The sequence below is a fragment of the Seriola dumerili genome, unplaced genomic scaffold (assembly GCF_002260705.1).
Source record: "Seriola dumerili isolate Sdu_G_001 unplaced genomic scaffold, Sdu_1.0 BDQW01000258.1, whole genome shotgun sequence".
Taxonomy (NCBI): Eukaryota; Metazoa; Chordata; class Actinopteri; order Carangiformes; family Carangidae; genus Seriola; species Seriola dumerili.
Genome location: NW_019174513.1, coordinates 610,115 through 624,109, shown reverse-complemented (window position 1 = coordinate 624,109; position 13,995 = coordinate 610,115). Strand labels below are relative to the sequence as shown.

At 40.9% G+C, this 13,995-nt stretch overlaps 2 protein-coding genes across 2 annotated transcripts; one reads left to right on the top strand and one right to left on the bottom strand.

Moving 5' to 3' along the window:
- Window positions 1-55: 55 nt before the first annotated feature.
- Window positions 56-7,368, bottom strand: polr3c (RNA polymerase III subunit C). Its single transcript, XM_022756478.1, has 13 exons — window positions 7,278-7,368; window positions 5,824-5,970; window positions 5,039-5,303; window positions 4,219-4,529; window positions 4,020-4,124; window positions 2,402-2,575; window positions 2,239-2,290; window positions 2,074-2,134; window positions 1,806-1,956; window positions 1,003-1,104; window positions 860-909; window positions 572-721; window positions 56-452 (listed from the first exon to the last, which is right to left on the bottom strand). The coding sequence occupies exons 2-13, from the start codon at window positions 5,968-5,970 to the stop codon at window positions 368-370; spliced, it is 1,653 nt and encodes a 550-aa protein (XP_022612199.1). The 5' UTR covers window positions 7,278-7,368; the 3' UTR covers window positions 56-367.
- A 102-nt stretch (window positions 7,369-7,470) lies between these two features.
- rnf115 (ring finger protein 115) lies at window positions 7,471-13,933 on the top strand. The gene is made up of 9 exons (XM_022756476.1): window positions 7,471-7,572; window positions 9,989-10,047; window positions 10,335-10,389; window positions 10,659-10,942; window positions 11,106-11,174; window positions 11,270-11,342; window positions 11,520-11,613; window positions 12,615-12,730; window positions 13,687-13,933. The coding sequence occupies exons 1-9, from the start codon at window positions 7,495-7,497 to the stop codon at window positions 13,804-13,806; spliced, it is 948 nt and encodes a 315-aa protein (XP_022612197.1). The 5' UTR covers window positions 7,471-7,494; the 3' UTR covers window positions 13,807-13,933.
- The last annotated feature ends 62 nt before the right edge of the window (window positions 13,934-13,995 follow it).

Genomic DNA, 13,995 nt, shown 5'->3' with positions numbered 1-13,995 from the left:
GTTGGGAGCACTTGTGTAAATAATCTTTTTCTAATTTCTAAGGAAAACCAAAGTGTATTAAACCACAATACTTCTATTTAATATACAGAAATCTTCATGGTTTTACATTTCAAGCAATCACTTTGTCCTATGTTTGTCATTCAGTTTTGTGTTTGTTCTGTAATGAAATTAAAAGTGTTGAAAAGTATTCATGTTCTCAGTTTTTTCATTTGCTGATGCAAGCAGTAAAAACACGCACTTTATTCCAAACTGAAACTTTCTAGCTATAAACTTTAAAGCAGTCGCATTTGATGGCATTCATACACAAAAAGTAAGAGCAAAATCTTCTTAAGTATGATGGGTGAGTTGCAACGCTCATAAATCCGACTCAACCTGTGGATGTGGCAGTGGAGTTGACGTAGGACTCTAGAAGAAAGATGGTTTCATCTACCTGGTTCTCTGCTGAATCTAACCTGGAAGAAAAAAAGAAAAAAAAAGAAAAGGAAAATAGTGCAAATGGTCACACTGCCAGATCACAGAGATGACAGACATCTGTGTAAAAGAGAATTGTAGTGTTGTTTTGTGCTCCTACTTATTGATATGGACCCGTAAAGACTCCAGCTGTTGCTTTTCAGGAGCAGTGATCATCTCCTCAACCTCGGTCAGCTGTTCCGGCTCGGCCCCGCTGGCCTGCAGAGATGCCAGGATGGCCTCGATTCGCTGGGATTTCTCCAGCAGACGCCTGTCAATCAAACATGAAACCAAGCATAAGTGGCACGGTGTGTGAGCCGTACAACTTTTTAAAACCGATCACGTCAAATTATCAGGCTGGCAAAGGCAGTGACACACAGAAAACATGAGGATATAACGAGACACTCACTTGCTCTCTCTGGACTCGAACAGGCGTCTCTCTATGAGGTTGGCCACGGTCTGCACAGAGATAAATGTACAACACCGACAAGAAATCAATGAAGGCAGAAGCTTGTGTGAACTGAAGAGAATAACTTATGTTCATTGTTTTACCTTGTAGCAGTTCTGCAGCAGCATTCTTGCAGTTGGGAGTTGGTTGACGGTGTAAAGATAAAAGGTACGAGAGGGAGCAAAGTCAGGAGTCTTTGGGACTTCCTGAAGAATAATAAAAAATATATATAACAGTTATTCAGAGATGATGTGTAGGAAGATTAAATAAGCAGTGTCTGCTGCCTTTAATTTGATGACTCAAATCATCTAAGTGTGTCAGTTCCAACTGTCAGTCAGTCAGTGAAATAGACAGATGGCCACTTCTATTAAAGTCTCCCTGCATCATTGTTCACAGAACAACCAGTAATGAAAGATTAGGCTACAGTGTGGTTTTAAAATATCTCATTCACTTAGTGCATCTTAAACATGTGTGCCAAATAATTTTCAAAGTAGGTTTTTGGATCACATATTTTTTGGATTACTTCCTTCCAGGCAGCCACTCATGTTAATACACTAAGAAAATTGACTTGAAGAGATTTGAAACCTGCCTCGTATATTTAAAGCCATCACAGCGATCAGTATGTCCCCTTATTTTTTACCAAAGTAACAAATCATGTGTGGTAGCAGTTAAGAATGAGGACAGTTTTGGCAGCTTTTCCATGGTGTGTTCAAGTTCTTGTGGGAATGAAGGGAAAACGCATTCATCAATCCAAAACCTACTGTATGCTTTGGAAACAATCCACAACCCATCATCCTTTCTGATTTCAAACTGCTGAATCAGAGACTGAGTTGGGTAACAGCTTGGTAAGAACAACTGAATGCAAAGAAAGGAACAGCGAAAGCATCTTAGCATGTCAAGCACATACCTGTAGCTGGACCAGGTTCTGTGAAAGCAGCGTGTAGAGCATGTCTTTAGCCTCCTTGGCTGGAATCATGGCAAAATCCTCCACCTGCTTCTGCTCCAGGTGACGTTTCCTTAGCAACAGACGGAAAATGCGTGCTGACCGGGAGCCAAATCTGATGACAGATTAAAAGTGAATAAACGAATGAGTTTTTGATGACAGAATAATTTAAAACCTCAAACACACACACACACACACACACACACACACACACACAGACACACAGACTTACCTCTCCTGTACGACAGACTCAAGTGTGGCCCGTGCCAGATTGGCCAGTGCTCTGTGCAGATCTGAGAGATGAGTTAAGAAAAGCACCAACACCTTGTGTTTCATGAATTCAATGGTACAAACCAGTGTGGCAACTCATGAAAACATGCTTAAATAAAAAGGATACTGACAACATACATCCCTCCTCCGCTCTCACCAGCCTTCCCCACAAACTCCATCTACAGATAAAAAAGAGAAAAAAAGAAAAAAGGACAAGCGGATCTAAATAAAAATTCTTGTGGATAAAAATGAAGAACACAAACGTGTAACGTGCCTTGCGGAGGTCATACCGGGTCATCCACCAGCAGAGTGAGGTACTGGTCTAAAATGGGTCTGGCGATGTTATAGCTGCTCGGGAGCGAGCGAAAGATCTCATTGGCCGAGAGGGGCTTTGTGCAGGTGGCTGTGGGCGAAGTCGTCACCTCACTCATCCTCAGCATAGTCCTCACTATCTCACTGCTAGTCTGAGTTGTAAAAGGGAAAAGATTTAGAAAGATGATAAATCATCGCAATCACAAACAATCATAATACCAATTTAACCGTGTGTGGAAAAGAGCCATGCTCGGTGTTTAGATGTACTGTAGCTTGACCGAGACAATTTCTCCACTTCCTCAAAACTAAACTGATGGTTGAAGCATCTGTTCTTCCTTCCAGAATATATACCTCATCAACATTAAATTCACCAGTCTGACTTGCAAAGGCCTGATCGACCCGATAAAACGCAGCAAGCTTTTACATTATTTACAGCGTCTTGGTGCTCATATAATTTATTTACAAGAAACCCACTTGAGAAATATAGGTAGTTGCAGGTTGAGGCGAGGTTGGATTGGACAGGTACAGTATATTTCTCTGCCACTTCCAGCAGATCAGGAGGGGTTGCTATTGTTTTACATATAAATCTATCCCTTCTCGTCCATGCTAAAACTGTCTCTGATTCTACTGGTAGAGTTATTATTACTGCTGGATCGATTTATGAAATTAATGTAATCCTGGCTCATGTATATGCTCCCAACTGGGATGATGAGGCTTTTTCCAATGTTACCGAATTAATGTTCACACCAGTTAGTCTTGGGTGGAGATTTTAACTGCTGGTTGAATCCTTACTTGGATCGATCTCCCTCTGTCCCAAGCGCTCAGTCCAAATCTGCTAAAATAATTCAAACTTATATGGAGGAGTTTAATGTTGTTGAACCCTGGCAGTTCATTTATCCTTCTAAAAAGGAATACTATTTTTTCCCAAGTCCACCACACTTTCACACACATTGGTTTCTTTTTGGTGGATAACAGACTGCTTGCATCTGTTTTCTGGTTGTAAATAAGATCCAATTGTTTTATCAGACCGTGCCTGTTTCTGGGAATGTTTTTAAAAGTTAACAATACTCCAGATGTTACAGCTTCCTTACTGTGGGAAACCACGAAGGCGTTCATCAGGGGTGAGATAATCTCTTAGGAAAGAAAAACTTGTTCGGCTAGCACAACATATGTCTCGTTTAGACTCTCCTTATGCAATCTCTAAATCTCCAGAAATATATAAAGATACAATACACTACCGAGCTTCTACGTCATTCTCTGTCCAAATTTAATGAACAGGGAGATGGAACAAGCAAATTATCGGTACATCAGTAGCATCAAATGTCGTCGTCTCAATTAATTCTGCGAATTAAGATTATTTCAAGTGTCCCGTCAGAGCCATTAGAAATCAACAAGACGGAATTTTATACTTCACTACATTCCTCTGAACTCAATTCTACTTTAACAGATTCTAATACTCTCTTTACCAATCAGCACAGTGGAACTTGAAGCTGTGGCTAGATCACTACAAAGCGGTAAAAGCCCTAGAGCCCACTGTTTTTTTTTTGTTGAGTTGTTCTTAAAAATTTGTCTCAAGCCTCCGTGTGTAAACCTGACCTGGTCCAGTTTGTTGGCTACAGCGCTGATGATGGCCTGGTCTCTGAAGTGGAGATGGAACCTCTCAAAATTCACCTGCCAGTAAATCCCCTCATCACCATGTGTCTGAACAAAAGAGAGCCAGAGAGCATATGAAGGAGACAGAGAAAGAGATATACAATACAACATGTAAGATAAAGGAGAGGGGAAAGAGATTCACCTCTAAATCTAACTTAGCCTTCTTTGCATTCCTTTGGTCCTCTCCATCTTCACTGGAGAGTTGGCGTTTGCCTCGCCCGATGAGTGTCATGTGTGGCACCTTGTAGCAGTCGGGGAAGCTCTCTGGTGTGGGCTGGGTGTTGCTAACAGGGGTAGCGGGGGCAGACGGGGCAGCTGGGGTAGCAGGGGTGGCTGGAGTGGAGCTCTCCTTTGTTCCTGCTCCCGCTTGCGGAGGACAGCGCTGAAGAAAATGAGTCTCCACCAGTTTGGAGAAGGCAGAAGACACCTCACTGTAATCCATGCTGCGCCCCTCTACAACCACAGGAAATACAAGGAGAACACCGCTGTGACCTTGCAAACAGTGACTTTCCATCATTACATCCAGCACAAATCCAAACATCGAATCATTGTCTTTAACTCTAAGCCTTAATCGACAGTTGCTCGCAAGGCCACAAGTTGCTCTAAGGAAACTCCAACTCTAAAGAAGTCATGGGAAAAATGCAACTAAATTTTGTTTCAGCTTTTCAATTTTACATGAATTTCCCCTAGGGGATAAATAAAGTATCTATCAATCTATCTATATCTTTAAGTTTCAATATTCAAAATCCCTTCTCATATGGTGGTGATTTGGAGGACCTAGATTCTAAGATTTAAAAAGAACTATATTTTTGGGGAGTTGTTTTGTTGATTGACGGGTGTCATGGCCTAATGCAATCATCCACGGTGGCTGCCAAATTTGGACTCATGGATACCATGAGTTATTAACCAAATTCAGGTTTCAAAACATTCCATTCACTGTCATCAGACATCAAGATACAGACCCTCCATGTTCTGCGTGAGGCGGTCGGCGACCGTCTTAACAGTGCTGCTCATGGTCATGTGACCTCTCTGTAGTAACTCCTCTATGATTAGCTCTCCGGTGTCACCGTACAGTGTCTTGGCCGTGTAGATGTAGCGTGGGTAACGCAGAATTCTCAGTATTCGATCACAGCTGGTCTGATACTCTGTGGGACTCCCAGGTCCTTTACGACCTGCGCTGAACACACAGGTCCCATGCTGCACAAGCACACACAGAGACTTCTTTACCTGCATTGAGATAGAACGAATGACTCTCTTTACAAGCACACAAACAATTCACTTATCAAATTAAAGCAGAAAATGTATTTGCATATTGGACGTAATGTATTAGCATGTATTGATCTACTCGTATTGCTTCAAGAATCCCATTAAAACATCAGTGTTGTCGGTGATCAGATTTTCCTGTAATAAAAGACTGACCTCTACCTTAGCTAAGGTTATGACCTTGTAATCAGGTTTCTGGAGCAGTAACTGACTGTCAGGTAAAAAGATACCAGGTTTTGCATTTAAACAAATGATGCAAAAAAAAACAACTATTGCACTACTGCTGCAGAATAATCAGGTAACTACAGTGCATGTAAACACACTGATATTACATCTAGCATGGATCGATCGACCGCCAACATCACCTCGAAGGGTGAACTGCTAAACAGTTTATATAATACTAAATATATAAAGCATAATAATGTTTCCATGGTGTGACGTGGGGATGGTAAAAACATTGAGATAGTAAAAATAGGAGCGGTACCAGGTCCAGAGAGATGCCAGTCTCATGAATAATTGTTCTTAAATTCTGTGCTCCACTTCTGAGCAGGTGTGTTCCCACTTTTGCAACCACTTCTCCAAAGTGCTCCCGCAGCAGCAGACCGCACAGACGCACTTCCTGGGCCGTCATCTACACACACACACACACACACACACACACACACACACACACACACACACACACACACACACACACAGCACGGATTATATGGCTCATGTTTAGGCTCACTACAAGTTTTACAAACAAATGTTCAGCACCTGTATCAACACAATAATCAATATAACACAGCTGTGCTTTTAATATGCAGTATATGTACTGTGGGCTTAGGCTGACTGGTCAACCTTTCCAGAACACCTGAATTTAATAAAGCACCAATTAAAAGCATCGTTAGGACCAGAGAGTGTGCCCGTTAAAGGGTCACTCACTGAATAGTAAGATTTTTAAAAGTGAAATGTATTTAATTTTATTATGTTCGAGGAGGGCTATTGTTGCTATGTGAAAAACACTGGTTACTATGTTCATATATGAAAAAAATTAGATCATCTTGGCCTCTGCTGTTTTATTTTGACCTTTCTTTTGTTAATACATATATTTTAAGAGTCCCCTAACCTCCTAACCCGAATCGAACTGCTATAGACGGGAATTGCCTGGTGCCCTGTTTTAGATGTTAAAATTCTTATCCATCATGCAATAGCGCCAGGGAGGCTTCTGATCTGTCCAAAATTCAGTCTGCAGCATGACAACGAGCCCAAACATACAACCGGAGACATAAAGAATTGTCCTAAGAGACAAGAAGAACAAGGAGTCCTGTAAGAGATGCTCTGGCCTCCACAGACCCCTGACCTCAACATCATGGAGTCCGTCTGGGATTACATGAAGAGATATTAGACACTGAGACAGTCTAAATCCACAGAAGCACTTCAGCAAGTTCTCCAAGATGCTTGCAAAAACACAGCTGCTGACTATCTTGAAAAACTGTGCACTTAGGATAAATGGTGCTGTTTTAAAGGCAAAAGGTGGTCACAATAAATATTGATTTGATTTAGGTTTTTTTTTCTGTTTACAACTTCTTTATGAAGTTTTCTGGTCATGTCATTATTTTTGAAAGCATCCTCACTTGACTTTTAGTGCCTAAAACTTATTTAATGTATTTATAAGTATAGTTCAGAAACTTGTGCTTGGCAGTGTAGGTATGTAAATGACAGGGCTTGTCATAGATGAAGTGACAGTATAAACAGAAGTCTACACACAACAAACAGCAATAAACAGTTTGACTGTTTTAAAAGAATAAAATTCCAGTAAGATTATTTTTAGCTTCGCTTAGAAATGAACGAAATGATACTGACCAGACAAGCCAAACACTTTAGCTAATGGCTAATACAACTTATGATAATGTGATCCAAAACGTCTAATGCTTCACTAATATTTTTACAAACCTTTCTGGACAGAGGCAATCGTCGTTTTCAAGCATCCCAAAGACTACAGCTTGAACACATGCGGTTTCTCGTTATCAACACATGAACACTTCCGCTCTACGGCTCCACTCACTCGGGTTTGCCCGGCGGAGGCGCGGTGCATGCCGGGCTGGAGGCGGACAGCTGTCCTCCGTTTGTGGAGGACCGACGTCAGTGTTTGTGTGCTGGTCTGGGGAAGATGGCGGAGGCTGCGGCTGTTCCCCCGCATCGATTTTTCTGTCACTGTTGTAAAGGAGAAGTAAACCCCAAACTCCCGGTAAGGCAGACGATTTTCTCTCTTTATCCGTCACACTCTCTTGTTTAATACGTGTAGTTGACAAGTCAGTCTTTGTCCAAAATACCGTTTGTTTCGCTTGGTTGCTACAGCTAAACCCTAGCTAGCCTGTTAGCAGTTAGCGGCGTTTGTTGTTGTTAACTCACTAAATAAACTCGTGACACTCGCAGATGTCTTCGTCAAAAATAAGACATCAAAAGCAAATATCGACAGGTTTTATTAGATTACATGTTAAAGACAGTTTTGCCAGGAAACTCGACACTTGACATCAGCTTAGGGTTGTTGTGTTATGCACAAAACAACACTAACAGCTGAGAGAAAGGTCTGTGTTATTACTTTGTCATTTAATTTTACATCTTACTGTATTATTAGTTGGATGATATTAGGCTATCTTCATTTTCAGGAGTTGTTTCTGGTAAAACACACTTGACAGGAGGAGTTGGGGAATTTTCTAGAACACAAATATGTTTAGTTTCAGTTTTAAAGTCAGAAGTGTGACCAATATAATGTCTGGACGTTGACGTGACCTATTATTTCTACAGACTTTTATTCATTTCTGGATGTTTTAAACTATTATCTACATCGTAGACAGTTGTGAAAGTTTCACATTTACTCTCATTTTCCAGTTTGTCAGGTACACCTAGCTAAAACTAATCTAGTCTTAACACAACAGCCCTGCAGTAAATCCCAGATTCATATAGGTTATAATGTTTAGGCACCTCTGTTTTAGAGAGGTGTTGAGTCAACTTTGTGGTCATTTTGGAAGCTGTTGTTTGTGGTATGATTGTATTGACTTTTACTGACTAGAGCTGAAATGATTAGTTGATTAATCGGTTAGTCACTTGTCAGAAAATTAATCAGCTACAAGTTTAATAAATGATTAATTATTTAAGCTTAAATGTCAGATTTCTTTCCATTTCAAGCATTTCACAAGTGAGGATTTTCTGGTTCTCATACACTTCCACAATAGTTAACCTTATATCTTTGGTTTTCATCTGATACGGCAACTTGTATTTTAAGAGACTGTGATAAGCATTTTAAAAATTTTTAAATTATATTGACCAAATGATTTATCCATTAAACAATTAAGTGACTGGCAGAACCAAAAATGAAAATAAGCATTAATAGCTGCCTACACCCTCAGAGGTTATGTATTTAGTCTGCAATGATTGATATGAATATGGTATACAAAATATACCTAAAAAACTGTATGTATGTCAAGTGTATATTGCATTGCCCATATGGCTGGCAGTCATTGTGTCTGTCAGTCAGTCCACCAGAGGATCTTGTTGACTGCAGACTGAATCTTTATTTTTATGATATGGTTGAGGATAATTCCTGCCTGCACTGTCATGGACTCTAAACAGGCCTGCTTGTCTCAGGCACACTCAATCCTGTGGCATGTCTTCACTGAGCCAACTGACTGCAACACCCGAGTTTATCACTTCACACTTCTATAGTATATCCAAAGGACCATCTCTCAGTCATGTGTCCTTTTATACAACAGATGATATAACCTCTGAGCAAATGACATACGATTGACATGAGCTGTTTTTACTTATGGCAGAGTTTTTCAACCATTTTTGTTTGCGACTCTGGTTTCAGAGCCACAGAGTTTTGTAAACCATCCAATAGAAGGTATTAAATTTCCATATGAGTTTGAAAATTGTATTAATATGTATTCTGTTTTCAAAAGCACTCAATCAGCTCCAAATAGAATATAATACAAATATATAATATAATATGAGAGGCTGTTATTTTTGTGACCTACTTTTTTCATTAACACACTATAAAACAAATATATCAGTCTAAACTCTGTCTGTATAGTAAATGACCCCAGGTTGAGAAACCCAGGCTTACAGTGAGTGGACAACATATGATCCAGCTGTACCAGGTGGCAGTGGAGTGTTTTCCTCATTGTGTTACAGCAGGTTCTAAAACACAGCACACTTTAGGTGTGGTTGGCAGACCAGCTTTACCTCCTGGGTTACATTCATAAAATACAGGCAGTCATACAAATCTGGTTGATATTATCCTCTCAAAGGCAAATTGTCAAAGTGTTCTTTTGTTGACAAAGCCAGTCAGCACAAGGTCTTGACAATGAGTTTATGGTTCCCCCTCTAGGGCTGGGTGAATATGGAAGAATATTTTCCAGACATTACATCAGACAAAACTTTTCTCATGTGTAAAACAAAAATATCAACCTTGATTTTTGTTGTTCTTTTAACTGCAATTTTATTGTAATTACTAATTTGAGAAATTTGGGAGAATTTCCTGCTTTTCACTACTTTATATCATTGTCAACTGGATGGCTTCAGGTTCAAGACATACAAATATGTGACCCTGGTTTCTAGGGCATTCTAGGGAATGACTCAGTCTTTGTTGTTGTTCTTTCCAGGAGTACATCTGTCCAAGATGTGATTCAGGGTTCATAGAGGAAGTAACAGAAGACTCCAGGTAACATGTAACACTTGTATTATTCTTATCTACTGTACATCTCGTCTGTAGACAGCATGAGATGTTAAGGCCTGTTAGTGTTTGTCTGGAACAAAAGCATGCTGAGGGACCTTTAAATGTTTTCTTCATCTTATTTACAAAGAACCTACATGTTATGCTGTTGAAGTTTGAGGGCTCACTGTGCAGTTTTGTCCCAGGCCAACACTCAACTTGAACATGTGTGTAGGGTTTAGTGAATGTTGCTAATATTGTGTCTTTTGTCCCCTTGTTTCCACTGTTTCCCTCAGTCTCCTAGAGGGTGGCGCTAACGGGATAGATGACACAGCCACACAGTTTGCAGAGGTACGAGTTGATCTGAGGGATTCTGGGGGGAACAGGGTGGGGAAGGGGGCAAAGAGGATTGATTTTTAATCATTTGATGTGTTTTGATTTATTCTTCCCCTCCCTTCTCCTTTTACCTTTCCTTTGGCCCTTTAATTTGCTTTTGCATTTTCTCATATCCCATTTTGCTCCCTGCTTTCCCTTTCCTAATCCCACTTTTTATCTAAAAATCCTTTTTTCTTCCAATGGCCTCCTGTTTCCTCCTCTGTCATATCCCAACGTCCCTGTAGCTATGGCACCTATTGTTACTGGAGCGGCCATTTACAACAGACAGTGACACCCCTGACTCAGAACCTCGGCTCCCTGGAGGACGCCTGGGAAGTCTCAGCGACCTGGGGGGGTTAGGAGGGGGACCAATTGGGGGGTCAGTCCCAGCAGGCCTAGGGGGACCCATGGGGGGTCTACTAGGAGCTGGAGAACACTGGGGGCCAGGACGCCCCCCTCGCCTGCACAGCCAGAGGAGATACCGGTCCAGAGGCAGCAGCAGGCCAGACCGCTCGCCTGCTGTAGAAGGGTGAGTAACTGTCTTCTGTTTTCATCACCATCCTCTTGGCTCTCTTGTCTGCCTTGCATACACCCACTTATAATAATGACTGTGCTATTTATGCTGTTACAATCCTAACTGTTCTTATTTTTGGCAATGCCATTAAGTGTTGTGTATTTTCTCTGTGTGATAGGATTGTGCAACAGTTTCTTGCTGGCCTCTTTGCCAACTCTGGAGTCCCTGGCTCACCTCCGCTCTCATGGTAAGATGACATTAGAGTAGTTCCTCAGTGGTACTGCCAGTGTCACAGTCTTACAGCTATTTCTTATCAGCTTGAGTCATCTGTGTTTTTTTCAGGACGGGGATGCTGCACTCTAACCCAGGGGATTACGCCTGGGGACAGGGAGGGTTAGACGCCGTGATAACGCAGGTAAACCAAACTTAATATAGCTTCTTACCAACTTTGCGTTTGTGTCACCTTTTAATTTCTCTTCAGTTTACAAGTGTGTGTGTGTGTGTGTGTGTGTGTGTGTGTGTGTGTGTGTGTGTGTGTGTGTGTGTGTGTGTGTGTGTGTGTGTGTGTGTGTGTGTGTGTGTGTGTGTGTAGACTCGATGTCAGCTGGAAAACACAGGACCTCCTCCAGCAGAGAAAGAGAAGATCTCTTCTCTCCCAACTGTCAATATCTCTCAGGAACAAGCAGGTCAGACACTCTTCGTAGTTTTTCTCTAAATTTATCTGTGCAGGTGTTGTTTGCTGTGCATCCTTAACTAAAAATTTCAGCATTTCTTGCAGCTGGAGCTGGACAACGAGCTAAATACAAAGCTGGAGCTAGTTGTAAAGAGTTGTAAAGTCTTTGCGTAAAGAGGTGGCTAGTTTTGAAGTAGAAAATAAAATTGGGTTGCACCACTAAAAAGCTGTCTTACCTGTTAAAGCTGTTCGTGCTATATGCTGTTTAGTCACAAAGCAATCAGCAGTTGAGACAGAAGTCACTGCAGCATGATAAGTTTTAACATAAAAATATCCAGAAATAACACTTTCAAGGGGCAAAGCAATAAACACCAGTCCTCTGTAAATTAGGTATTATTTTGTTTAGTTGTATATGCATACATGGGGACATATCCTCATCTATCCTCTGTAAAAAAAAAAAAAATAAAAAAAAAATATGGCTAATAACACATTTGTCATAATGTAAATACATGCTGTCTGTTTAGCATTCAGATAGAGCATGAACAGGCACTTGTGTTATATGCTGTTGCCACCTGCCAAGAGAAGCCTCTGAAACTGTGTCTGTTTGGGACGAGATGTTCATTAACCTTGAGAGTATCCGTTTGTTACATAAATTACATCTTTTTGCTCACTGGTCTTTCACTGCCAGTGTTTTTTTCCTCCCAGTCCTGTTTTGGAACTGTTCCTCTTGACTTCCTCTTCTGTATATGCTGTCCTGTTTTACCACTGAGCTGTAACTGTGTGGTTAGCTATGGAGCTGAGCTTTTGCAGGCCTGCTGATAACTGACTTATTGGGATAATGGTCTGTGTGCTTTTTTCAGGCTTTTGTCTCAGTGTGTTTAGTAATTAAATATGATGCAAACTTGTTTTGATTGTAATGATTTGATGGATGTCAAAGTGACTGATGATTACCACCAGAAATCAGTGAATGATTAAAGAACAAACAGACAAACAGGTCTATCCTTTCTCCTTTAGACTGCTGTATGGAATGTCCGGTGTGCAAAGAGGATTTCTCTGTTGGAGAGCCGGTCAGACAGCTACCCTGTAACCACTTCTTTCATTCAGACTGTATAGTACCATGGCTGGAAATGGTGAGTCACTACAAAGAAAGCAGAACTTAATAGAATGAACTCATGAGCTGATCCTTAATGACATGTAGTGGCGTACAGTATATGAGATATTTACAGTGCTCATGATGATATTAAGACCTAAAGCGAATTTGAACACATGCTTTGGCTACTTGGTAATCCTCATAGAGGGTGAGCCTGGCAATAGTCTATATTTCTGTTCTTGTCAACAAATCCAATAAAAAGACCAAAACCAACAATTCATTAATCCAACGTCCTGTCTATGACACTGAAGACATAAATCTTAAGTAATGCCTCATGAATAAATTATTTTCATTTAACAACAGCTGGGTGCTGCAGTTTTTAGCAAATGTTACTCAAAGTGGGGTAGCAGTGCATTGTGGATTTTAATGGAGACTATTTTCAGTTGCGGATTCATTTGGTGCCCAACTGAGTATTTACAGCAGCAGGACCATGCATGTGGGATGAACTCAAAATAAACATTTCCCTTGTTTATGGTAATGAAGGAACATGTCGTCCAGTGTGGCGGTGCGGCTATGACACAGAGGAATAAGATGTGTCAGGCTTTGGCCTTGTTAGTTAGTTGGATCCATCCATTGTTGGTTTGAGTCCTCTCATGAGATTTATCAACAGTGAGAAAATGTGTAGAATATTACAAGCCCAACCCTTTTTGCTTCCATTAGAGAAATATTTAATAGATTATACATGTTCAGATTATGTTTAATCAATAAAACATTTGTTTAATGCTAAATCCAGGATTAGTTTACCCATGCTGAACTTGCCCTGCGCCGCTAGTCATTTGACATTGGCTGATGTATATTTGACTGAGCAGACAGGAAGATCACGCAACCAAATTATCATGGAAAACAGGACTAAAATAGGGAGCCCACTTGTTAAAACTCTTGTGAGAAAACTGCCCAAAGCTAATGTAATGTACATTCTGTTCTGTGGCCACGCAGCATGACACATGTCCAGTGTGTAGGAAGAGTTTGAACGGAGAAGACAGCAGCAGCGAGCCCCCATCACAGTCCCCCTCCCTCTCTATGGACCCTCGCACACAGGAGAGATGGTCCTTCTGAGACACCCACCTGTCTCATCCCTCGGTTCTCCACGCCTACATTCTACAACACACCGAGAAGACAAAAACGCTTCTCACTTTCCGCTCTTCATCTCTGTTGCAGTCATAATCATCTCAGTCTGATTTTTTTTCTTTTGTATTTTTCTTTTCTATTTCAATGCCTTTCTCCTCAACCATGTACACAGTTACC